Source organism: Hipposideros armiger, unplaced genomic scaffold (genome assembly GCF_001890085.2).
Source record: "Hipposideros armiger isolate ML-2016 unplaced genomic scaffold, ASM189008v1 scaffold_673, whole genome shotgun sequence".
Taxonomy (NCBI): domain Eukaryota; kingdom Metazoa; phylum Chordata; class Mammalia; order Chiroptera; family Hipposideridae; genus Hipposideros; species Hipposideros armiger.
In genome coordinates, this window is record NW_017732023.1 from 481,263 (window position 1) to 507,813 (window position 26,551).

At 35.0% G+C, this 26,551-nt stretch overlaps 1 protein-coding gene and 1 pseudogene across 1 annotated transcript in view; both read right to left on the minus strand.

Annotated features, from left to right (window-relative positions):
- LOC109372883 (adenylate kinase 4, mitochondrial pseudogene) overlaps window positions 1-7,893 on the minus strand; it is a 36,317-nt pseudogene extending 28,424 nt beyond the window's left edge.
- The window catches only part of LOC109372880 (thrombospondin type-1 domain-containing protein 7B), a 382,043-nt gene continuing 362,618 nt past the window's right edge, over window positions 7,127-26,551 (minus strand). The window contains exons 20-22 of the mRNA XM_019626386.1: window positions 25,905-26,097; window positions 21,675-21,762; window positions 7,127-8,245 (exon numbers count right to left, since the gene is read on the minus strand). Of these exons, the coding sequence (XP_019481931.1) occupies window positions 8,164-8,245; window positions 21,675-21,762; window positions 25,905-26,097 (363 nt within the window). The 3' untranslated portion in view covers window positions 7,127-8,163. The remainder of the gene's footprint in view (window positions 8,246-21,674; window positions 21,763-25,904; window positions 26,098-26,551) is intronic.

Sequence of the window (26,551 nt, forward strand, 5' to 3'; positions counted from 1 at the left end):
ATTTCTTTTAATTTATAGATCAATTTGGAAATAACTGGCATCTTACATTTCTGGATATTGTTATTCATAAAGCTCCATTTAATTTGGCAGGTTGCCTTTAATTTCTCTCAAAAATGTTTTTTTGTATGTCTTACAAGACTTTTACTTTCTTTGATTTGTGATGGCTCTTGATGCTAATATAAATGGTTTAATTAAAAAATACCGAGTTGGTAATTTTATCTTTTATTGCATAGAAATATATACTTATTTACATATTTACCTTGTATCTAGAGACCTTGTTAAATTTCTTTTTTTAAATTATTTTAATAATTTAATACATTTTCTATATACATAATCATGCTATGTATGAAATAATGACAATTAAAAAAAGTTTTCCCAAACCATGTGAACTTTTTTTTTTTGTCATTTGCAATGGACAGGACTTTTCACGATGTTATAAAATGTTGAGTACAGGTAGTGATAGTGGAGGACATCTTTATCACGTTTTTGAACTCATGAGATAAACTAAATAGTTTACTATTAAGTAGAATGTTGATGATATGTATATTTTTATATTTTTTTAAATTAAGTTGGAGTTTATACACAGTGAAGGGCACAGATATTAAGTGTTTGGAGTAATTGATGGTTACATACTTTTGGAACCACCCCTGGATCAATATATAGTGTATTCCAAGCACCTCAGAATACTCAGGTGTGCCCCCCTCCCACTTCTACCTGTGCCTCTGGTTTAGTGACTGAACTCAACTGGCATTAAATTGGAGTTCATTGATGAAGTTCATAAATCATTTTCTGGAACATAGAGCATGGTGGGAAAATGTGAAGGTTAAATCTTCAGTCTTTTTCCTCCTCAGTATTCACTTTTGCCTTTTGTTCTGTTGGAAAGATATGTCCCCATNACACACACACACACACACACACACACACACACACACACACGCACGCATACCTCAAAGATACTGCAGTTCAGTTTCAGAACACCAGGTAACTACAGTATTGCCACAAGGATATGAAAGAGAGTCCAGGGAATATAATTAATAATGTAAATATTGTGTAGGGTGTCAGATGGTCACATGTCTTGTTAAGGAGACCACTTCATGGATGGGGTAGAGGCTTGATCACTGCACTGTCCACCATACTATTTTCCATAGTGGCTATACCAATTTACATTCCTACTAACAGTTTATAAGGGTTCCTTTTCCACCCCCATATCCTCACTAGTGTTATCTTTTTAAATTAATTTATTTATGTTTAATAATAGCCAGTCTAACCAGTGTGAGGTGATATATCTCACCACGATTTTGATTTGCATTTTCCTGATGCTTAGTGATATTAATAAGCACCGTTTCGTGTGCCTGTTGACCATCCACATGCCCTCTTTGGAGAAATATATATTCAGATCCTCTGCTTGTCTTTTAATTGGATTGTTTTGGGACATTTTTGCTATTTAGTTGTATGAGTTGCTTTTGTATTTTGGATATTTACTACTTATTAGTTACAGGAATTGCATATATTTGTTTCCCATTTAGTAGGTTGTCTTTAAATTTGGTTGGTCATTTCCTTTGCTGTGCAGAAGCTTTTTATTTGACGTAGTCTCACTTGTTTATTTTTGCTTTTGTTGTCTTTGCTTTTGGTGTCAAATTAAAAACAAAAAAATCTCCAAGAATGATCAAGTAGATTACCACCTAGGTAGTATTCTAGGAGTTTTATGGCTTAGGGTCTTACATTAAATGGTCTTTAATCCATTTTGAGTTAATTTTTGCATATGGTATATGGAAGATAGTGGTCCAGTTTTATTTTTTTGAATGTGCCTGTCCAGTTTTCCAAGTTTATGATTTATTGAAGAGATTATTCTTTCCTGATTGTATATTTTTGGCTCCTTTGTTGTAAGCTAATTAGCCATAGATGTATGGATTTACTTCTGGACTTTCTATCTTGTTCCATTCATCTGTGTATGTGTTTTTATGCCAAATACCATACTGTTTTGATTACTATAACTTTGTCATGTAGTTTAAAATCAGGAAGAGTGTTGCCTCCAATTTTCTTTTTTCTCAATATTCCTTTGGCTATTTGGGATCTTCTGTGGTTCCATACAAATTTTAGGATTGTTGTATTTCTGTGAAACATGCCATTGGAATTTTGATTGGGATTGTACTGAATTTGTATATTGCTTCGGGTAGTATGGACTTTTTAACAATATTAATTATTCCAATCCATGAGCATGGAATATCTTTCCATTTATTGTGTCTTTAATTTCTCTCATCAATGTTTTATACTTTTCAGTGTACAGAACTTTAAACTCCATGGTTATATTTATTTCTGGATATTTTATTTTTTGAAAGCAAATATAAATGGGATTGTTTACTTACCTTATCTCTATTTTATTAAAGTATAATTGACACAATATTATATTGCAGATTATAACATTTATGTATCTTATGATGTGACCACCATAAGTCTAGTAACCATCTGCTTTGGACAGTTATTACAATATTATTTTATTCTCTGTAATATAGAGGACATCCCCATGACTAATTTATTTTAAAACTGGAAATTTATTCGTTTTACTCCCTTTCACCTTTTCATCCATTCACCGCCCTCCCCCAACTCTTCTGGCAACCCTTACTTTTTTGTTTGTATCCATGAGTCTGTTTTGTTTATTTTTTCTTGCTTTTCTATATCCCACATATAAATGGAATCTTATGGTATTTGTCCTTGTCTGAATTATGTCACATAATACCTTGTAGATCCATCCATGTTGACACAAATGGCACCATTTCATTTTTCAAAAACTTAGTTATATTCCATTATCTATATATGTAACACTTTTTTTTTGTCTATATATCAGTGGGCACCTAGGTTGCTTCCATGCCTTGCCTATTGTAAATAATGCTGCAAATGAACATAAGTGTTCATATATCTTTTTGCGTTATTGTTTTTGTTTTCTTCAGATAAATACCCAGAAGTGGAATTGCTGGGTTGTACAGTAGTTATATCTTACATTCTTGAGAAACCTCCAAACAATTTTCCATAGTGGCTGCACCATTTTATAGTCCCACCAACAGTGCATGAGGGTTCCCTTCTATCCATATCCTCACCAACATTTGTTTGTTGGCTTTTGATAATAGTCATTATGACAGGTATGAGTAGATGGGTTACTGTGATTTTAATTTGCATTTCCCTGATGACTAGTGATGCTAACCATCTTTATATATGTCTGTTAGCCTCTCTATGTCTTCTTTGGAAAAATACCTGTTGAAGTCCTCTACATATGTTTTGAAAAATCATATTGTTTGTTTTTTTGATAGTGAGTTGTATGAGTTCTCTATATATTTTGGATATTAACCCATTTTCAGATATATAATTCACAAATATCTTTTCCCATTCAGTAGGTTGTAATTTCATTTTGTTGATATGCGTTGTTGGAAAAGTCATGATGTATTTTTTGTATGTTTTTCATTGCAAAAATGTGTCATGACTTTTCTGACAACCCAATAGTTTCCTTCATTGTGCAAAAGCTTTTTTATTTTGATGTGGTTTCATTTTATTTATGCTTTTGTTGTTGTTGCCCAGGGAGACATATCCAATAAAATATTGCTAAGACCAATGTCAAAGAGTTAACTGCCTATGTTTTCTTTTTTCATTTATGTATAGTTGGCACACAATATTATATTAGTTTCAGGTGTACAATATAGTGATTTGACATTGTTGTACCTTACAATGTGATCACTCACTGATTCTAGTATTCATCTGTCACCATTGTCACTTATCACAATGTTGTTAACTATATTCCCCTTCACCTTTTTTCTCCCATCCCTCACACCCCCTTTCCTTTAATAACCATCTCTTTGGTCTCTGTTTCTGTTTTTTTTGTAGGGGTTTCATAGTTTTAGATCTTACATTGAAGTCTAATCCATTCTGAGTTTATTTTTGTATATGGTATAAGATAGCGGTATAGTTTCATTTTGTGCATGTATCTGTCCAGTTTTCCCAACACCATTTATTGAAAAAACTGTCATTTCCCCATGGCATATCCTTGCCTCTTTTCTTGTAGATTAATTGGTCATATGCATGAATACATTCCTGGGCTCTATATTCTGTTACATTGATATATGTGTCTGTATTTGTGTTAGTAGCATACTACTTTGATTACTATAGATTTGTAGAATAGTTTGAAATCAGTGAGTGTGACACATACAACTTTGTTCTTATTTTTCAAAATTGTTTTGGCAATTTGGGGTCTTTTGAAGTCCTATATAAATGTTAAGATAATTTGTTCTAGTTCTATGAAAAAACACATTAGTGTTTTGATAGGGATTGCATTGAATCTGTAGATTGCTTTGGGGAGTATGGACATTTTAATGTTATTAATCCTTCAAATCCATGAGTACAGTGTATACTGACATTTATTTGTGTAACCTTCAATTTCTTTCATCAATGTTGTATAGTTTTCAGAGTACAGGGTTTCACCGTGTTGGTTAAATGTATCTCTAGGCACTTTATTATTTTTGATACAAATATAAATAGAATTATTTTCTTAATTTCTCTTTCTAATAGTTTATTATTGGTGTATAGATACACAACATATTTCTATATATTAATTCTGTATCCTGAAAGTTTAATTTATTCATTCTAACAGTTTTTTGGTGGAGTCTTCGTAATTTCCTATATTCATATCATGCCATCTGCAAATAGTGACAGTTTTACGTCTTCTTTTCCAATTTGAATGCCTTTTACTTTTTGTCTGATTGTTATGGCCAGAACTTCTAATACTATGTTAAATAAAAGTGGTGCATGTGGGCATCTTTGTTTTGTTCCTTATATTAGAGGAAAACTTTCACCTTTTCACCATTGAATATGAAATTAGCTGTGGGATTGTCATATATATGACAAGAAACACACTTTATTATGTTGAGGTGTGTTCCTTCTATACACACGTTGTTGAGAATTTTTATTATAAATGGATGTTGAATATTTTCAAATGTTTTTTTCTGCATCTATTGAGATAATAATATGATTTTTATTTTTGGTTTTGTTAATGTGGTGTATCACATTAATTGATTTGCAAATATCCAACCATTCTTGTATATCTGGGATAAATCCCACTTCATCAAGTAATATCTTGTTAAAAGATGTTTGCATCTATGTTCATCAGAGATCTTGGCCTACAATTTTTTTTTTCTTTTTTTGGTAGAGTTTTTGTCTGGTTTTGTTATTCGTGCAATTCTGGCCTCATGGAATGAGGTTGGAAGTGTTCCTTCCTCTTCAATTATTTGGAATAGTTTAAGATGGATAGGTATTTTCTTTAAACTTTTGATAGAATTCACCTATGAAGCCATCTGGTCCTAGACTGTTTGTTTGTTGTGAGTTTTTTTGATTACTGATTTAATTTCATTACTAGTAATTGGCCTCTACAGAATTTGTTTCTTCCTGGTTTAGTTTGGAAGGTTTGTGTTTGTAGATATATATCCTTTCTTCTAGGTTGTCCAATTTGTTTATTCATAATTGTTAGCTGTATTTTGTTTTATGATTCTTTGTATTTCCATGGTGTCAGTTGTAATTTCTTTTCTTTCATTTGTGATTTTATTTATTTGGACCCTTCATCTTTTTTTTCTTGATGAGTTTGGATAAACATTTATCAAGTTTACCTTTCATTGATCTTAGTTTCATTGATCCTTTCTATTGTTCTTTTAGTTTCTATTTTATTTCTACTCTGATCTTTATCATTTCCTTCCTTCTACTCAGTTTGAATTTTGTTCTTATTTTTCTAGTTCCTTAGTTGTAAAGTTATATTATTTATATGGGCTTTTTCTTGTTTCTTGAGGTAGGCCAGTATCACTATGAACTTCCTTCTTAGAACTGTTTTTGAGCTGCATCCCATAGAGTTTGCAAAGTTGTATTTTCATTTTCATTTGAGATTTATACTTTCACATGCTTTTCTTTTACTATTTAGCACCCTTTTGTTTCAGCTTAAAGAACTCACCTTAACATTTCACCTAGTGGTGATAAAATCCTTCAATTTTCCTTGTCTGGAAAACTCTTCATCTCTCCTTTAATTCTGAAGGACAACTTTGCCAGACAGAGTAGTGTTGATTGGTAGGTTGTGTCAAAGTCTCTGTTACCCATTTTGATGTTTTCTTTATTTTTTTCTCATTTGCCTGATGTATAAAAATTGCTCAGCTAGGTTTTGGATTTCTTTCAGAGGGAACTGTTCCATATTTAGCTGTATATTTGGTGTGTCTGTGAGAAAAGGTTAGTTCAGATCCTCCTACTTTGCTATGTTGAACTGACAACCCATTTTACATTATTGTCTACCTTAAGAAGAAAATAATTTTATTTTCATTTTGTGGGTCAAACAAATGAGGAACAGGTAGTATGTAATCCTTGTATAGTAAGTATCACATAGGTGGTAAAGGTACAGTCAGGGTTTGGTCTCCAAAACAGGACCACTTGAACTATTGGGTTGTCTGAAAAGTCATGATGTATTTTTTCTGTTTTTCATTGCAAAAATGCATCATGACTTTTCCGACAGCCCAGTATTATGAAAACTATTAAGGCTTTAGTTAAAGTGAACTCATAAAAGGACAACTCTAGGAGTTGTTTCCTCAACCCCTCTATTGACAGAAGCTATTATCTTTTCATTTACTCTCTTGCTTTTAAAACCAGGGTGTCATTGGACAAAATTAACAAGTTAATAAGTGTTAAATGGTTAACAGAAGCCATAGTATAAATACAAATATCCTCTATCTTGGTCATTGTTTCACATTTCTAACATTCCCATTTTCTGAGTTCTCTCAGGTCATTTACTTATCAGCATTTACATTATTATAGTGGTGTGTTATAATAGCAACTGAGCTTTAAATATTCCTTAAAAACTACTCTGTGTAATTGTGGTGGGCTCTATTTCACAGTATACTTGATAGTGTTGAGAATGTGAGATAAGATTCTTCTTCTCTGTCAGTGATTTCAGCTGTCAACCTCTAAAACAGAGACACATGGAAACTGTTATTAAAACTTTTTGTCAAAGCAAGGGTACTTCACAAGTGAATAAATCTTGAACAGCCAACTTCTCAGTCTCTTGAGCACTTTTTATTTATTATAAATACAAGTCAATACCACAAGATGGCACCTTCTTACTTTCAACATCTACGATTACAAATAATTATCTTTTTAATATGTTGTTTCAGATATTATTGAAACCTTATAAAAGCAAAACTTGCTACAAACAGTACCAGCATTTGATGTATATTAAATGAGGTCAGATAATTAAATTCAAAAAAAGAATTTATAAATATTCAGATAAGAAAATTGAAATTACAAAAGCAGAGTTTGTCATCATTAAACCAAATTACAACTGTGTGTGATTAATTCTATATCTAGATTGCTAAGTTTTTGTTAAAATGCAGTATTAGTAATCAAATAATCTACCTCATTCTCCAATAGAACCACCTATTTCATTTGTACACCCTACCATTCAGTACACATTTCATTCACAAACCACCTAGCTTTCATCTAGCCCAGCAATTATGCATACTCCATTTTTTTCCCTATCAATGCAATCCATGAAGTGCCATCATCCCCTGGCTACAAAACAAAATACAATATTTAAAGGTAAAAACTCAGAGAATTTCTGAAATGGTAACCCATTCTCTCTGTGTTCATGAAAATAGTCAATCCAATTTGAAAGTCTTTGAACTAATGTAAACTCTAGAAAACTCAGTGTTGAAGTATGGGAAGAATAAAGATTTGCACTAATATAGTGCATAACAATGCAGTGTCAGACTCATCATTTACAGTAAATGCCTTGATTGAACTTTCCTCCCGATTGTCATCATGCTGCTGAAGATAAAGTTTACTCAAGTCTGTGGGAATTCCATCATGTTTTCTTCCTCCCATTTCCAAACAGGAAGAGAAGGGTTTTCAGGTCCCTTGGGAAAATCAAAAAATTAAACACTCACACCCTCAAACAACTAGAAAGCAAAATGGCAGACCAAATAATCCTTGACTCCATGTCCAAATGAAGTTGAGGCATTATACTTTTGCAATATTTGTATTCTGCCTAATATATCACACCATGAGATTCCTCAAAAAACTGAGAAGTCTGAGAGCTACAAAAGAGAAAGCGGTTAAGGCAGTTGATGTCTACATTTGGATTTCTTTTTCACGTTACATGTCTAAGTCTCCATCGTAGGCTAAGGTCAGAGGCTTCTGTTGGGGAGGTGTGCTTTGATGTGGTTTTGGCTTCTTGCTGCAAAGGGAAAAGAATTCCTGAGATAAAGTTCACAAAGCACTCTTTTATCTGCCAAAGACAACTTTGAGGTTTAGAAATTCAAGCAGTCAAATGACAAATTATTTTGTCTGGACTTGTGGGTTTCTTTTCTGAATACTTGTATACTTCCAAGCTATTTTCAGGTGAAGCCACCATGCTTTCAAAATCTTAAAAATGGTTTAGTGGAAACAATGAACTTGGTAGAGGGCACTCTCCTTTCTTCTTTTTGTTTGTACATAGTAATATGAACATCTGCTGCTCACTAATTCCTAAGCTACTGCCACCTTCACATCACAGATTTTTAACATCATAAGCTGCTGGAGCAGCCAGACACTAGAGCATCACCCTGATCTTGTTTTGAAGTAAACATGCTTCTGCTCTGGTCTGAAACCCGACATTTAACTGCTAAGCCACCAGAGTCTTGTCAGGAAAATCCCACTGATTCTGTACTATGCAAAGCCATTCTCACCTGATCTGTTTTACCTGAGGCCAGCAACTCTGCCAGGTCAGAGAGGGCTGCTACTCCTCACAGAGAGAGAAGCTGAAATTGAGCACTACAGCCAGTTCACACAGTGATGCCCCAGTTCTGGAGAAAAACACCCTGCCGTTTACTCTTTGATTCTTATTATGGGTGAATCTCAATTTCTGTCTATGAATGCTTATAGGTTGAATTCGGCCACACAGTGCCCCACCATTCCTCTTCAATGTCTTTGCTTTGCCATGCTTTTAGAGCCCAGCTAGCAAGCAACCATCTCCTTCCCTGTCTCTAAATTCTTATACTGTTTATCTTACAGTGACATCTATTATTGATTAGATGAATAGTAAGTGCCAAATATCTCAAAAATTCCAGAATAATAGAGAGAGGCACTAGAATAATTGCTATTTTACAGAGAAGGATGAAAGACGTTATTTACCTTCTGTCAAGTCACTGAGTTGTGTGGCAGAGTCTGGATTCTAAGCAAGTCTAGGACCCAGACTCAAGCCTTTAAAGTCTTCAGCACATCCTCTCTCTACACATGTCATTACTTAGGCACTTAGTAGAAACAACTTTGTTCATATTTATACTCTGAGTGAATTTAAATTAAAAACAAATATTTTAATGTGTACAATTCAATGACAGTACATTCACCATGCTGTGTAGCTATCACTCTTACCTCGTTCAAGACCTTTTTCATCACCCCAAAGGGAAACTATATCCATGAAGCAGTCTCTTCTGAGTCCCTACCCCACCTGCCCAGCAAGTACTTATTAACTTTCTGCATCTACGGATTTGTCTGTTGTGGATATTTCACATAAATGGAATCATACTTTTGTGTCTGGCTTTTTCACTTATTGGTTAAATTGTAAAATTTCATGTTATGAATTTTACCACAATTAAAAAAAAAGGCGTTTGATAAAATGAAAATGGTGGTAGGGAAAATACCCTAGTTTAAAATACTCAAGTTCTAATTTAAGGAGAAAAACTTACTGTTTTTAGGCTTGATGTTTGAAGCAAATTATAGAAGCTAAGGAGAATTTTTTTTTTAATAATTAAAAACGAAACTTAAAAGAGTCCACAGATCCTATCAGTGGCCCCAGTCGGCACCTGGCATGCAGTGGGTGCTCAATGGATGACTTGTTGAGGGCTGGGCATCGGCTACAGGAAAACAGCTTCCAATCAGACAAATTGAAAGGCAGAAACATGCTTTAGAATCCTCTGCAAAGGGACCTCAGCCTCCAATTTCCTGCTTTTCAGGTCTTTTCCATTTCTTCAAAGTGTATTTATTGCTTACTTTAGCTGAATGGCAGTCAATTTAACTCAATATACACGTGCATTCCAGTGGCTCCAGTCATATTGTTGGACTCAGGCTCCAGAATGGAGAATGGACCAAGCTTGAAATAGGGTCCTGACTACTCTAATCTGCAGCATTTAAACGCATTAAGAAAACACAAATAAGAGTAGGACAAGTTGGAAGTGACAGCATATATATCCACTGTGGTGGTGGTGGTGGTGACAGTGGGGGTTAGTTTAATGTCAAAAATGAATACCTGGAGGTTCATCTGAAATGACAATAGAGGTTCCCTCTCCCACATATCTTTTTTGGGGAGCAGGGGAAGAGAGGGGGAAAGAAATATAAGTGCTTCCTTCCAAACAGAGTTGTTGGCAATCCACTCTTAGTTGGCATTAGCTCAGGGTTATTTGGCAAATTGAAAAATGGGAGAGCTGAGTTCTGGAGAGTGGGGAGGAGGGATAGGATGGCTGGATCTTTATAAAGAGACAATAATATTCCTGGGAGACAGCTAATATGGGCCAGCCTCTGTAAGCTGGGCCTGGAAAATTCTGCTCAAAATATTATACAGATATTTTTATACCAGTTTCCATGTGTGGATATGAACATTGTGTCCACCTCTGTGGAAAAACAAAACAAAACAAAAAAACAGAACTCCTAATATATAAGACTTGGATTTTTGTGGGCTGTGGTGTGTGTTGGGGATTATTGTGATAAAAAACTCATTTATCATGAATTTTTTCATATTGTGTAACCTCTCAATTGACAGATACTAAAATCACAACTATAAATGTGTAAGATCTGAGAACTTTGATAGAGTTTAAAAGCTCTCAAATGTTGGCAACCATTGAAAAAGGTGGTACTTTGTTGGGTAGCTGTGGCTTTACAACACTTCTGGTCTATAAAACGAGCCCTGAGAGGAGGAGCTGAGAGACAGGGCTGCCCTCTGTAAAGCCAGCAACCAGGAGACTTGTATTTTTTTTCTTTTTCAGTTATAGTTGATGTACAATATTATATTAGTCTCAGGTGTACCAGATAATGATTAGACATTTATGTAACTTGCAAAGTGATCATCCCAATAAGTCTAGTACCTATCTGATACCATATAAAATTATTAGAATACTATTGACTATATTTTCTGTCCTGTACTTTATATCCCTGTGACTATTTTTATAACTGCCAATTTGTACTTTTTAAGCCCTCACCTTTTCCAACCACCTTCCCAACCTTCCACCCATCTGGCAATCATCAGTTTGTTCTCTGTATCCTTCAGGTTCCACACATAAATGATGTCATATGGTATTTGTCTTTCTGAGTCTGACTTATTTCACTGAGCATAATACCCTCTAAGTCCATCCATGTCATTGTAAATGATAAGACTGCATTATTTTTGGTGGCCGAGTAATATCACACTATATAAATATCTCATATCTTCTTATTCCATTCATCTATTGATGGAAACTTTGATTGCTTCCATGTCTTGCATATTGTAAATAGTGCTGCAGTGAATGTAAAGGATCATATATCATTGTGAGTCAGTGTTTTGGATTTCTTCAGGTAAATACCCAGATGTGGAATTGTTGGGTTATATGGCAGGCCTAGTTTTAATTTTTTGAGGAGCCTCCATAATGTTTTCCATAGTGGCTGCAACAATTTACAGTCCCACCAACAGTGTATGAGAGTTCCCTTTTCTTGAATCCTCCTATTCAACACCTATTGAACACCTATTGTTTGTTGATTTATTTATGATAGCCATCCTGACAGGTGTGAGGTCATATCTCATTGACATTTTAATTTGCACTTCCCTGATGATTAGTAACTTTGAGCATCTTTTTCATATCTGTTGGCCATCTGTATGTCCTTTTTGTAGAAATGTCTATTCAAGTCCTCTGACCATTTTAAAATTGGATGGTTTATTTAGTTGTGTGTTTGTCATATATGGCCTTTATTATGTTGAGGTTTGCTCCTTCTATCCTCACTTTGCTGAAATTTCTTTTATCATAAATGCATGTTGGATTTTATCAAATGATTTTTCCTGCATTGATTGATGTAATATTATTTTTATCCTTCATTTTATTCATGTGGTATATCATGTTAGCTGATTTGTGTCTACTGAACTGAATTTGCATCCCAGGAATAAATCTCACTTGATCATGGTGTATGATCATTTTAATGTATTGCTGAATTCGGTTTGCTAAATTTTTGTTGAGGATTTTTGCCTCTTTATTTGCAGGGAAAATGGCCTATAATCTTCTTTTTTGTAATGTATTTTTCTGGGTTTGGTATTGGGTTGGTTTTAGCCTCATAAAATGAGCTTGGGAGCCCTCCCTCCTCTTCAATGTTTTGGAATAGTTTGAGAAGGATATGTATTAATTCTTCTTTGAATTTTTGGTAAAAGTCTCCTGTGAAGCCATATGGTCCAGGATATTTTTTTCCCCCTTGGGAGTTTTTAATTACTGATTTGATTTCAATAGCAGTATCACTTGTTCAGATAGATGTTCTGTTTCTTCCTGATTCAGCCTTGGTATATTGTATGTTTCTAAAAATATATCCATTTGTTCTGGATTGACCAATTTGTTTATAATTGTTCATAATTTTCTTACAATCATTTGCATTTCTGTGGTGTGACTCACTACTTCTCTTTCATTTCTGATTTTATTTATTTGGGCTTTCTCTCTTTTTTCTTGATGAGTTTGATTAAAAGTTTATTGATTTTTTTTCTTTATTTTTAATTTTTCTTTATCTTTTTTATTATCAGAGAAATAGCTCTTGGTTTCATTTATCTTTTGTATTGTTTAGGACTCTCATTTACATCAGTTCTCATCATTATTATTTCCTTTCTTCTATTCACTTGGGGTTTCTTTTGCTAGTCCTTTAGATGTTAGGTTAGATTGTTCATTTAAGATTTTTCTTGTTTCTTAAGGTAAGCCTGTATTGCTATGAATTTCCCTCTTAGAATGGCTTTGGCTGTGTTCCATAGATTTTTGGATCCTTGTGTTTTTACTTTCATTTGTCTCAAGGTGTTTTTTGATATCCTCCTTGATCTTATTGTTATCCCATTCATTGTTTGGTAGCATGTTATTTAGCCTCCATGTGTTTGTATGTTTTTCAGTTTTCTTGTAATTGATTTTGTTTTATACCATTGTGATCAGAGAAGATAGTTATGATTTCAATCGTCTTAAATTTACTGAGATTTATTTTGTGGCTGAACAAGTAGTCTATTATGAAAAATATTCCATATGTACTTGAAAGTATATTTTGCTGCTTTGTGGTGAAATGTCCAAAAAATATGAATTAAATACATCTGGTCTAATGTGTCATTTAAGACCACTGTTTACTTGTTGATTTTCTGTCTGGATGATGCATCCATTGATGTCAATGGAGTGTTAAATTCCCCTACTATTACTGTCAATTTCTCCCTTTATGTACATCAGTATTTGCTTTATACATTTACGTGCTCCTACATAGGGTACATAGATGTTTATAAGAGTTATATTCTTTTGTTGGATTGATCACTTTATCATTATGAAATGTCCTTCTTTGTCTACTGTTATAGGTTTTGCTTTAAAGTCTATTTGGTCTGTTATAAGTATTGCTACTCCAGCATTTTCTTTTTCTTTTTTATTTATTTTCATTCGCATGAAATATCTTTTTCCATCCCTTTACTTTCAGTCTGTAGGAGATCTCTTGTAGGCAGTCTGTGTATGGGTCTTGTTTTTTATTCATTGACCCACCCTATGTTTTTGATTAGAGCATTTAGTCCATTTACATTTAAAGTAATTATTGATAGGTAAATGGTTATTTCCATTTTATTGTTTTTTTATTGTTTTTGTAGTTCTCTGTTCCTTTCTCATTCCCTTGCTCTCTTCTCTTGTATGTTGATGACTTTCTATAGTGTTGTGTTTGGACTAATTCTCTCTCTCTCTGTCTCTTCTGTCTCTGTCTCTCTGTCTCTGTCTCTCTCTTTATACATATCTCTTGTAGATTTTTGGTTTGTGGTTACCATGTGCTTCATATATACCAAACTTATGTTTATAAGTTTATTTTAAATTGATGGTTACTAAGAGCACATTCTAAAATCACTACAATTATTACTCACCCCTTCCACATATATTTTCACCATTATTTTTTTAAGGTTTTGTGTGTGTGTGTGTGTGTGTGTGTGTGTGTGTACGTGCATGTGTGTGTATGTGTGTGTTTGTATCCGTTAATTTATTGTGTAATTTCACATGATCTTCCTATTTTTGCCTTTTAACCCCTGTACTAGTTTATAGATGGTTGATCCATTTCTTTTATTAAGTGTTTACCATTGTGATGATTTTTTTCTTTCCTATTTTTTTATTCATATTTTTGATCTTTTATTCTTAAAGAAGTCCCTTTAACATTAAAGAAGTTCATTTAACAATTATTGTAATATTGGTTTAGTGGTGATGTACTCATTTATCTTTTTCTTGTCTGGGAAAGCCTTTATCTCTTCTTCGATTCTAACTTATAGCCTTGCTGGGTAGAGTAACCTTGTTTGTAGGTCTTTGCTTTCATCACTTTGAATATTTCATGCCAATCCCTTTTGGCCTGTAAAGTTTCTAAGTTTCTATTGAGAAATCAGCTGGTAATCTTATGGGAACTCCCTTTTACATAACTGACTGATTTGATCCTCTGCTTCATCTAATCTGCCATTAATTCACTCTCATGTATTCCTCATTTCAGTTATTCTTCATTTCTGAGTAGTTCTTTTTTATGGTTTCTCTTTGTTAAAGTTCTCACTGAGTTCATCTATTAGTATCCTAATAATATTCTCCTAATATTATTCTCCTGAGCATCCTTATAACCAATGTTTTGAATTCTGTATCTGGTAGATTGCTTGTTTCAATTTCAGTTAGTTCATTTTCTGGACTTTTGTCTGGTTCTTTTACTTGGGACATGTTTCTTTGTCTCTTCATTTTGGTGTCTTTCTATGTTTGTTTCTATGTATTAGACAGATCTGCTATGTCTTCCAGTCTTTGCAACGTGGCATTATGTAGGTTTCCTGTGGAGCACGGTGGTGCAGTCTCCTTGATCTCCTGAAAAAATGCTCCAGGGTTTCCCTTGTACGTATTCTCCTGTTGTAGTTGAGGCTTGATTGTTATTGGCATGTCAGTAGGTGGGATTGACTCTCAAGCTGACTAGCTGTGAGAACTGGCCATGACTACAGCAAACAGTGTGTTTTGTGGGGGTGACTCCACAGAGCTGGGTTCACTTTAGCAGGGCTCTGGTGCCTGCTGAGTCTGCCTTTTGGGCGTGTCATTTGTGGAGCTTGTTGGGTGGTGCTTTGGTGTGGTCTGAGAACAGACACTGGGTGTGTTGGTCCTGGGCCCTCTTGGGATGGGCTCTGGGGCACCAAGGTCAGCCGCCGCCTGGAGGCACCAGATAGGAGCTACAAAGTGATCTCAAGTTGGTTGCTATCTATGCTGAGCTTGGAGGTGCCTGAGAGAGGCTATGCTGTGAACTGAAGCAGGCTGGCACTAGTACAGAGCTTGGGTCCACTTAGTAAGAGGTACAGGGCATGCTGAGGCCATCTGCTGGTTGTTTGGGGTTTGTGGACCTTTCAGAGTTTTTAGGAATGTCCACAGCTGAGGCTGGCAGCTTTTGAAGAACAGTTGCTGAAAGGGGTTTGGGCATGTGAGTTGAGTGGGATGGGGCCTCAAGGAATCACCAGGGTGGGGTAAACTATGTTAGCCAGATTAATGGAGAGCTCACTTTTGGTGCCCATATTTGCCTGCCAGATGGGTTGGGGAGGGCTCAAGAAAGGAACAATGGCATATGCCAGCACTTCATCCCTGGAGAGAGCTGCCCTACTCTTGCTCTGAAGCTAGTCAATCAGTTTCTCCTTGTGTGTCCCTGGTGCTTTTCAAGCTGCTGCCCCTGTGCTGGAGCTCAGAATGAGTGAGTTTGTGAGAAAGTGAGTCTGTGCTTGGGCCCTTTATGACCTTCAGTGCCTAGGTCTTTAGCAGCCTGTTGTCTTCCTTGGACACAATCTTTGCTTGTTTTTACAGGCAGTTGTTATGGGGACTTTGCTTCCCTGCACTGGTGCTCTAGGCTGTGGAGCTGGGTCCCCTTTCTCCTCGTGGGGAGGTAGGGAATCTCCACAGCTGAGATATCCCTCCTGATTCGTAATCACCACATCATGGGTGTGAGACCTGCCCATTCCATATCTCTGCCTCTCTTACCAGTCTCGCTGTGTCTTCTTTATATGTTTAGTTATAAGACTTCTGTTCAGCTTGTCTTCAGGTGATTCTCAATGATGTTTGTTCTATAATTCAGTTGTAATTTTGATGAGTCTTGGGAGCAGATGAGCACAAAATTCACCTACTCTGTCATTTTGACCAGAAATCTCCAGGAGACTTGTCTTTAGAGGCCCCTGCTCCCTTTCCTTTCTCCCTTAATGGTATTAATTTTTCCCTCACATAATAAGTTTTATCTTGTAAGCATATTTCACCTCAATTCTGGTATCAGAAGGTGTGATCACCTCACAGTAAATCAAGACCCACAAATGCCTGGTACATAGACCACTACCAATCATTCTCAAATTCATCATGGAACCCTGGCTATAAGAGGTCATTGACTGTCACATATTAAAGTGACCTCTTTCACAATCATTTGAATCTTAGCAAAGGATAAACACATGAAGCCAGAAAAGTGAGTTCATTATGAACTGACAAGAAAACTGTTAGTACTTCTTAATATTGTTAAATTCAAGCCACATTATCAACCAGGCCAGTGGAGATTAAATAGTTTGATGAAAGCCACAAACTGTCTTTTGTTTAGGAAGTTACTCCTGAGGAATGAGCCCCTGAAAGTAGGGGTACCATTCTCAAACTTGAGAATGAGAGCCCATTTGCTGAGTTGTGCTGGGCAAGTCAGAAGTGGATGTCATTATCTGGTGAACTTCCAGGCACTATATCTACGTGTAGATTAGCTACAAGCTCACCCAGTGTCAGTCTCCACTAAAGTGCCTCAGGGATCTTTATTTTCAGGGGAGCTGGGACATCAGCAATATTTTCAAAAACTTCAAACACTGATGGCAGAGGTACAGAGTAATATCTGAATGATATGGTCCTTAAGAAGACTTTTTCTATATTTTCTCAAAAGCATTTCCAAATTTTATTATAAATTGCTTTCATCTATAAGTACTCATATACACCTAAGATCTGACATATCATTGTAGTTCTTTAGTCCTAAACCTTTTATTTTGGAGAGAAAAATATAAAATCTCCTAAACTGTCCTCCTCTAACCTTCTGCACACTATTTAATAGACGTAGATGCTGTGATAGTAACTATTTGCATTCTACAGGCAGTTCATTGGTAAGGGTAAATGGTACATGATTTGATCTCAATTAGATCTGTTCCCAGGTCTATAGCTTAATTTGGGAAACAAGGAGTCTCGGAAAAATATGAAAGTGGGTAGACATTGCATTTAGTCTAAAGAGCTTTTAGGATTACTCAAGGGAAAGAAACTACGGAGTCTGGAAGACCAGTGGAAAGAGCATACACTGTGGGGTTAGGCAAACCTAGTGATTTTACCAGGCTGATGATGACCTTAGATAAGTTATTTAACTTTTCTGAGGATCATTTACTCTCTCTTTAAAATGAGGATGATAATAACAACATCTCATTATATTATTATGAGGACTGAATAAAGCAATTTATGCATTTTGACATATAAATATTAGACATTTTTCCTGACTTTTGTCTCTAAAAATCATGCACAATACATTATGTGTTTTACCTATCTACTCATTTATTTATCCACTTATTCATTTGTTCAATATATATTTATCAAACTTGTGCTCTGAAAAATATATCAATAAAACATAGCCATTATACCTCTTACTCTCCCTCCCATAAAGTCTTTGGGGTTTGGTAGATGAGGATGGTATTTATATAAATAACTATAATACCATTATGTAGTAAATGCCTTAGGGGAGGAGGCATAGAAAAATTATTCTAGATTGTTTCATAAGTAAAATGTTGGCATTAGAGTTTTAATGAGAAGAATTGGTAGAATGCCAATAGTTAATGGTGACAAATTAATTCTTGATGGATGTGATATAAAGAGTATATCATGGAAGCAGAATTCTCCTTGTGAAATAAGAATATATACCACCCTAAGTGCCCTAAAATAAGGTTTCTTCTCCCAAAAAATGATCCTTCAGAAAGACATTGTAGCCTTTTATTCAACTCCTATACTTCTATATTATGAGACACTACCTTGTATCTTCACAATTTTTTTAAGGTGGGGATCACATATATGTATACATATTGTGCACATATGTATATATACCTGATCACACCAATTCTGAATTCAGAATTGAGGTGAAATATGCTTATTACTTGAGGGAAAAATGAATACTAGCTAGGGAGAAAGGAAATGGAACAGGGGCCTCTAAAGACAAGCCTCCTGGAAATTTCTGGTCAAGATGACTGTGTGTGTGTGAGATATCACACATATATGCATACAGTACAATTAAAATGGCCTACTTCGCTAATACAACAATACCTTGGTTTGCAAGCATAATTTGTTTTGGAAACAAACTACTCGTATTACAAGACATCACTCATTTACCACGTTAAAAATGTATTAGAACCTCGGGACATGGAGTAGAGTGCGGGAACGGATTCAATGGAATTGTAATAGATAAGCATGATATGGGGGTGGGAGGGCAGTGGATGGGGGGAGGGGGGTTGTTACTTTGTGAGGGTGAAAAGGGTAACTATTGCATTGTTCTGTACACCTGAAACTAACAATAAAAAAATTAAAAAAAATGTATTAGAAATGTTCGCTTATCTTGTGGAACAGTTGCAAACCAAGTTACTCGTAATCCAAGGTTTTACAGTATATGTGCATAGGTACTTGGGTCTTGGGATAAAACCTTTGAAACAGCAACACAAACAGATTGAAAGAAGTGCTGTATCTCAAACAAGTGGGATGGAAATAAATATGGTAAACTTGAAAAACTGAATTTGACTGTGGAAAGGAGACCACAGCAGTGACAGTGACTGATCTGAAAGATACATGTGAACTTTGAATAAACTGTTATAAAATTAGAAAAAATGAGTATTTTATATTGCAATAATATATAATATATATATATATATAACATATAAAATATATAATATATATAATATATAATATAGAATGTTATTGATGTGAATGCATTAATTAAGCACATTAGTTAAATATTAGAGTAGAAAATATAATACTTTATCAAAATAAAAAAGTTTATTAAGGAAGTAAAATATTTTTTCCTTTGTGTTTTTAAATTTTTTTCTTCAGTGATAAAATGAGGTCTTAAATATATTTGGGACGTTACAACCCACCAGACCATCTAGAGCAGCAGTTCTCAACCTGTGGGTCATGACCCCTTTACCGGTCGAACGACTCTTTCACAGGGGTCGCCTAAGACCATCGGAAAACAAAAAGATATATACATTATGATTCATAACAGTAGCAAAATTACAGTTATAGAGTACAATGAAAATAATTTTATGGTTGGGGGTCACCACAACATGAGGAACTGTATTAAGGGGTCGTGGCATTAGGAAGGTTGAGAACCACTGATCTAGAGCATAGGGAAATAGTAGAAGATGAAGTGGAAAAGTTGTTTGGGCCTTAACTGTGAAAGACTTTAGTTAGCTGGCCAGGCAGCTAGAACACAAGTTTCATTTGCTGTCAATGGGAAGCCACTGCTGGTGTCTGGGTAGGAGAGGAGCTGATCACCTGGCTAAGTTTTAGGAAGACTAATCTGACTGGAGAAGGGAACATTTGTAATGGTCCAAATATAGAGATACTGTGTTATTTCCCAAAGCGGGATTATTAAGACCAGGCATTGAGGATGAAAAAATAGATATAAGAAACAATGTACATAAATATTTATGCAATTTGGTCACAAAAACGTGAATAGAAATTTGATTTTTTAAAAAAAAATTGTATGTTATCAGAATTCAGTGATGTACCTAATTAATCCCCAGAGTCATGCAGAAAGGGCCTCAGTAAATATTTATCATTAAAAAAATGGATTAAGGTTAACACAACTTTAAGTTAGAGGGAATAGAGAAATGTAAAAAGGTAAACTTTATGAGCACTACTAACTGTGAACTTTAGATCTCTTTGATATTTGAGGGACGGGGGAGCCATAGAAACTGAAATTGGGGATGTGGCTTAATAACTGCAACACATCCAAGCTTTTAAAAACTAATAGATTATCTGACACTGTATTTAATCCCTTGTTTGGAGAGCAGTTTCTCATCTGTCAAAGCTTCATGTCCTTTGCTGCAATTTCAGACTTTCTCCTCTTTTTCTGCTATTTTATGTTAGTGAATGCTTCCTATCACTCTGAATCTCTCATATAATAAGGCTTTGGACTTCACATTTGTTCATTAAAATAGGATATAGGCAATACTTACAAAACATCAATTCAAATATAAAAAATGGTTAAGTCATTTGATTATGGGGTGAATGACTAACTGAAGGTGTTACTTTTTACTATAACACTGTAGAAACATAGTTGGATAGAGACTCAATTTCTATCACTATAAGTGGCAGAAAGAACTAAAGTCATATTTTCTTCACTAACTTGGACTGACCAAGAGCAAAGATTTAAGCACTATGTAGCCTTGGAAACAGAAAGCTAAATATATACACAGGCTGAGTTTGAATCTTGATTAAAACTTGGGTAATTTTTTTTCAGCAATATAGTCTATGAGACCAATGAATATCTTGATCTGGAGAAAAAAGTAAAGTAAAACTTTGATTTCATGAAAATAATATTTAAAACACTTTGATCTCATGAAAATAATATTAAAAAAAAACCCTTTGAAAATTCTGCTTAGGAAGCTAATAAAATATTCTTGACACACTAAGAAACATCCAAATGTATTTCCTTCTGTCTGGTTTCAGGAACAGCTCATCAACTGAAATATATTCTGTATAATAAACTAATCCTACTTTTTTTAAAGTTATACATTTTCTGAACTAGTCACTTACAAAAGGAGATTCTTGGAATGGACAAATTTTCTCTCATAGCTGGTCATTGTAGATAATACCTGGCTCTACTATTTAAAATGTACTAACAGGTTGTTTGAACCAACTGGTCACTTTAATCTGACTGGTCAAAATAGATGAATTTAAGAACAACATTTAGGAACTAGAATTATCTAGAGTAATGGTTCTCAGCATTGGTTGCATATTAGAATTACTTGGGACACTTTTAAACATGCTAGCCACAGGCAAAATGAACTAAATCAGAATTTTGGGCTGGGACCCAAGTATCCATCCCCTCAGGAGGTGCCTGGAGATATCAATGAAAACAGATGCCAAAGTGAAAACTACTGATATAAATCAAAATACTATGATAGAAAAGTCCTAATGATTTGTCTCTTGCGCCTTCTGATGTTATTTGAAAATCAAATGAAAGAATGTCATTTCAAATGAGGACAATAAAGATAATGATCTCCAATTTCAACTATTCAACACTTCCACTGTCGATTATTTGTGGGTTCAAGTGTCCTGTTATAATGGCCAATGATCCCGACATGTTTCCTTTTAGTATAATATGCTACCCATAAAAATATGGAATATAAACTGGTAATTAATACTTACCAAACAAGGTAGGAAGTGAAGACTAGGAAAATCATGATAAGAAAACCACCACCTGAAACGCCATAAACCCAAATTTTTACTCGGCCATCTGTTTAAAATAGATATAAAATAACAAGCTCAGTATACAAAAGCTTTATTTCTCATTTGAATTTATTATTTACTTTATTTCTTATCTGAATTCTGAGACCTGCATAAGTCATAAGCATAAGAGGAAATACCCAAACGTGATAGCTATCAAACATTAAAAAAACGGTGGAAACGTAAGATGATCTATCAAAATTTTCACAATGCTAAACAAACACTGGCAACCATTAAAATCCAACAACTAGCAGTCTATTTTGAATTAATTTTCATGTGTGTAGAGTCTTACACATGTAATACAAAAGTATTGCAAAAACATTTTGACCACATAAGTAGAAGAAATAAATTATAATTAAGAAACACTCCTGAATGCAAAGAAAATTATTATGATCATTTTTCGTACTTTGCTTCCTGAATTATGTTGGGTGAACCAAACCTGCAAATGATCAAGTAATCTAATCAATTTACCAAATCACTGTATAATTATAACCATATGTGTACAAGTATATATTATTTTGGACTTGCTATCTGCTAGAGTTATAGAAAAATAGGTAATAGTCTGATCAGTTTTGTGACTTTTACTATATGACTTGAGTATATGCATATATTTTTAATATATGATAGAAATTTGACTGTTTCTGGAACTTCAGTGTTTTTTGCTCTATTTTATGTGAGCAGTTAACTAAACTTAGAATTGGACTAACAAAGGGACTGCAATCTTTTTCTGAAAGATATACACAAACAGAAGGTTCATTATACACCATGAATGTAATTAATAGCAGGTCCAAAAAACACATATCAGCATCTTATTCTAAAGGCTTCCGTAGGATGAAAAACAATCAAAATCTTGTAAACAACAATTCTTTGGAGTAAAACACAATTACTTTCAATTATATTCTGACCACCTATTATAGTTCTTGCTTACAAGACACTTTCAAGCTTCAGTCACGTTTTAGAATGAGGTTTCAGTGTAGTAATGATATTTTTTCTAGTACCATAAAGCTATTAACAAAGCTTTGATTCTCATCTCTTTGAAACACTAATGATGAAATCCCCTAATCTGAGTTTTCTACATTGGTATTTAAAAAAAAGAAAAAAGTCTCCCCTGAGTGAGAGTGCTCCTTAATCTTACTACCCCTAAACGTAACAGAGTGAAGTTTTGGGAGGATCTAGTACTTTTAAATTCCCAGTGGAGAGGTATGTGGTCTATGATCTTTGTTACTTAAAAAAGAATATAGCTTTTTACAGTAACATAATGGAAAGGATCAAACTTCAAACTACAAAATAGATATGTAGTGAAAAATAAGTCTTCCTGCTACCCTCTCCTCTCAGTTCCCTCCTTACCTAGGAGCTACGACTGTTACCAGTTTCCTTGCGAATCATTTCATCATTGTTTCTGCATATGCAAGCATTTGAATATGTACTCATAAATACTTATTTTTAAAGATACAGTTGGTACATATCATTTCCTGTGATTTGTACTTTTTTTTCACTTAACAATATGTGTAGGAAATATTTTCATTCTGGTTCATAAAGGTCTATTTCATTCTTTTTAATGTATCCATGATATATTTTGCATAATTGTCTCTATAGACATTTATGTTGTTTTCACTCATTTTATATATAACAAGCCATCATACAATGAATACCATTTACATTAGTATATGTGTGTGCATTGTATGATGAATTCCTAGGAGAGAAATTTTAAGTCACAATGTGTGATCTATATTGCCTAAATGCCCTCCTAGAGGTTGCTCCAATTTATACACTCATGAAAACATAATGAAAGTTATAAACTCTCTTCCCTGACTAAATATATAGTATATATGCTATATACATACATATACAGTAAAACCTTGGATTGAGAATAACTTGGTTTGCAAGTGTTCTGCAAGATGAGCAAACATTTCTAATACATTTTAACGTGGTAAACTAGCGATGTCTTTTCATTTCTTTTTTTTTTTAATTGGGGAATTGGGAGAGGAGAACAATGTTGGGGAATTGGGGAGGGGAACCAGCCAAGTTGTTGTTCTTCAATCTTAGTTGTAGAGGGCGTCGCCATCTGGTTTCCTGTCGGCAGTTCGTGGCCTCTAAGCTCAAAGTGCTATGTTACAATCTTAGTTGCCGGTGGGCACAGCCACCATCCCATGTGGGAGTTGAACCAGCAGCCTTGTTGTTAAGAGCACATGCACTATGCACTGAGATATCCGCGTGGCAGCTCAGCTCAAGGTGCAGAGTTCAGCCTTAGTTGCCGGTGGGCATGGCCACCATCCCATGCAGGAGTCAAACTTGGCAGCCTTGTTAAGAGACGCATGATCTATCCAGTGAGCCATCCAGGTGGCAGCTCAGCTCAAGGTGCCACGTTTAGTCGTAGTTGCGGGAGGGCATAGCCCACCATCTAACAGGCAGTCTTGTTGTTAGGAGCTCATGCTCTCACCAGCTGAGCCATCCTGCCAACTGTTGGCAGCTCAGCAGCAGCTCAGCTCGGGGGCAGCATCACTGGCCCATGTGGGAATTGAACAAGCGGCCCTGTTGTCAGAGCTCACGATCTTAAGCTAACTCTTAACCAACTGAGCCACTTGGCTGGCCCTAACGATGTCTTCTAATACGAGTAGTTTGTTTGTGAAATGAATTACGCTCACAAACCAAGGTATTACTGTATATGTGTACACTATAGTTTATATATGAATAATCTATATGTATACACATAGACACATATGTATATTTATATACATGATATTATTGATGCTTTCTTTAATTAAACTACCAAAGGTTAAGGAGCTCATTTGTGGATTTGAATACTCATATCCCTGTAACCTCACCCTGATTCTCTTTCTGAAATAGGTCTACAGGCAACAGGTGAGGCTGGCTACATTTCATACCATCTGTCCTTCAAAGTTAAATTACTGCTAACTTAGTAACGACATGAATAAGATGTTTTTAAAACTTTATGACATGCCCAGGGGAATCCTAAGTGAGGAAGATACTGTGATCATCTTTTTAAATGGGTTGAAGAGTGCAAATCTTGTTTCTTTCCCCAAATCTAGGGTTCTTTGGGTCTGGGCTATGGTTTTAGCTTCATTTAAAGCACAACATCAAGGCACTTTTGGTCTAGCAAAGGCCGAAGTTCTGGTAGGAGAACTCCCAGGGTATATTCTGCTTAAGCTTTGTCTGTCTCTTCCTTCTTCATGCCCTGTGACTTACGCTACTTTGTTCAGTCTTTAGAAGCATTTTGTTTCTTAGAAGAGGTATGTATAAAAGGTAGGGTATCTTGCTTTCATTTTCTTCCCATTTTACAAAATAATAAGCAGAGACCAGTGTTATGTAAAGGCCTTTATGACATGACTTTTAAACCTTTCTGTCACTTACTGATAGTGTGAACTTGGTCAAATTTATTTGCACAGTTTCAGACTTCTAATCTCTAAAATGGGAATGATAACATCTCATTAGGGTGCCAGAAAATAATGAGATGATTCCTGCAATATGACATATTGCACGGCATACAGAGAAAGCACCCAATAAATGTTCTTTCCTGATCTTCATAATCACCAATTCTTGAGCCTTACAGGCCTGACACTGATAATACCCATGACAATCCTGCAGGGTAGGTGCTTCTAGATTGATTAAATAGATGAGCAAACAAGTCCAGAGAGGTGAAGAAGTTCTGAGCCATGATACCAACAAGGTCTGTCTGCCTCTGAAACGGATACTCGCTATCGTTTCACCAGAGTTTCTCAAACCATATAGAGCCCCTGGACATTTCCTAAGGTATCTGCACATTCCTGAGAATCTATTCCAATTTTTGCTTTTAATTTAAATCATATACACAAATTTACAGTTATAAAAGCATACACTTTTGCAGAGATAATTCACAATTAATATATATTTTAAAGTTATACTTGTGGTTATTTAATTCAGCACCTTAGACTGGGGTTGATAAACTTATCTTCAACAATCCATGAAAAACATTTCACATTTAAAGGGGACTATATATTATACAATACTCAAATTTGAGAAACTCTGAACTATACCATATTGCCCCCTCCTTTTTTTTCTTCCTTCCCTACATTCTTTCTGTCATGAACAGAAGTCATAAAAATAAAACCCGATGCTCTGTGAGAAAATTTATATTTCTTATTCATAACGTACCTGGATCAAGGGGTTGAAGGTACCATCCTTTAAATATATCATGTATTTTTGAATTCACAGGTCTATTTTTCCCAGGAAGGTTTTTCACATGAGCTTTTTTATCCTCTGATCCAGGTACTTTCATGCAATAATCCAGAAAACCATTTGATCTCATTATCTCGGTATAACCCTTCTCACAACCACAGACTCCGCCCTACAGCATAAAAAATACACTTATGGTTACACAGTGAGCTGTGCTGATGAAAAAAGAATTTAAATGTTGGAATCACTTGATATTAGCATATGTCATGGCACTTTAGAGTTTTTCAGCAACAGACTTGCCAAAGAGATGAAAATCCAATAAGTAGTTCATCTTTCTGAATTCCAAAGTCAACCCTTAAATAAATCATCAGCTTTTTCTAGTGGTTTATAATTCTTACACCTTCCAAATATGAATTCACAATTCTTTGTCAATAGAGGGTGTTAACTACATTTCATTTAATCAAATTATCCTTCAACCTTCCCCCCCATCCCCAACCTATTTCAGATTCCTGTCCACTCACTCCAATCTGCCCTTGATACTGAGAAGCAAAGCAACAAAATTTACATATTTTCTTTGAGCTGTGTGCTCTTTGAGCTCTATTATGGCCCCATCTGCTCAATGCCTC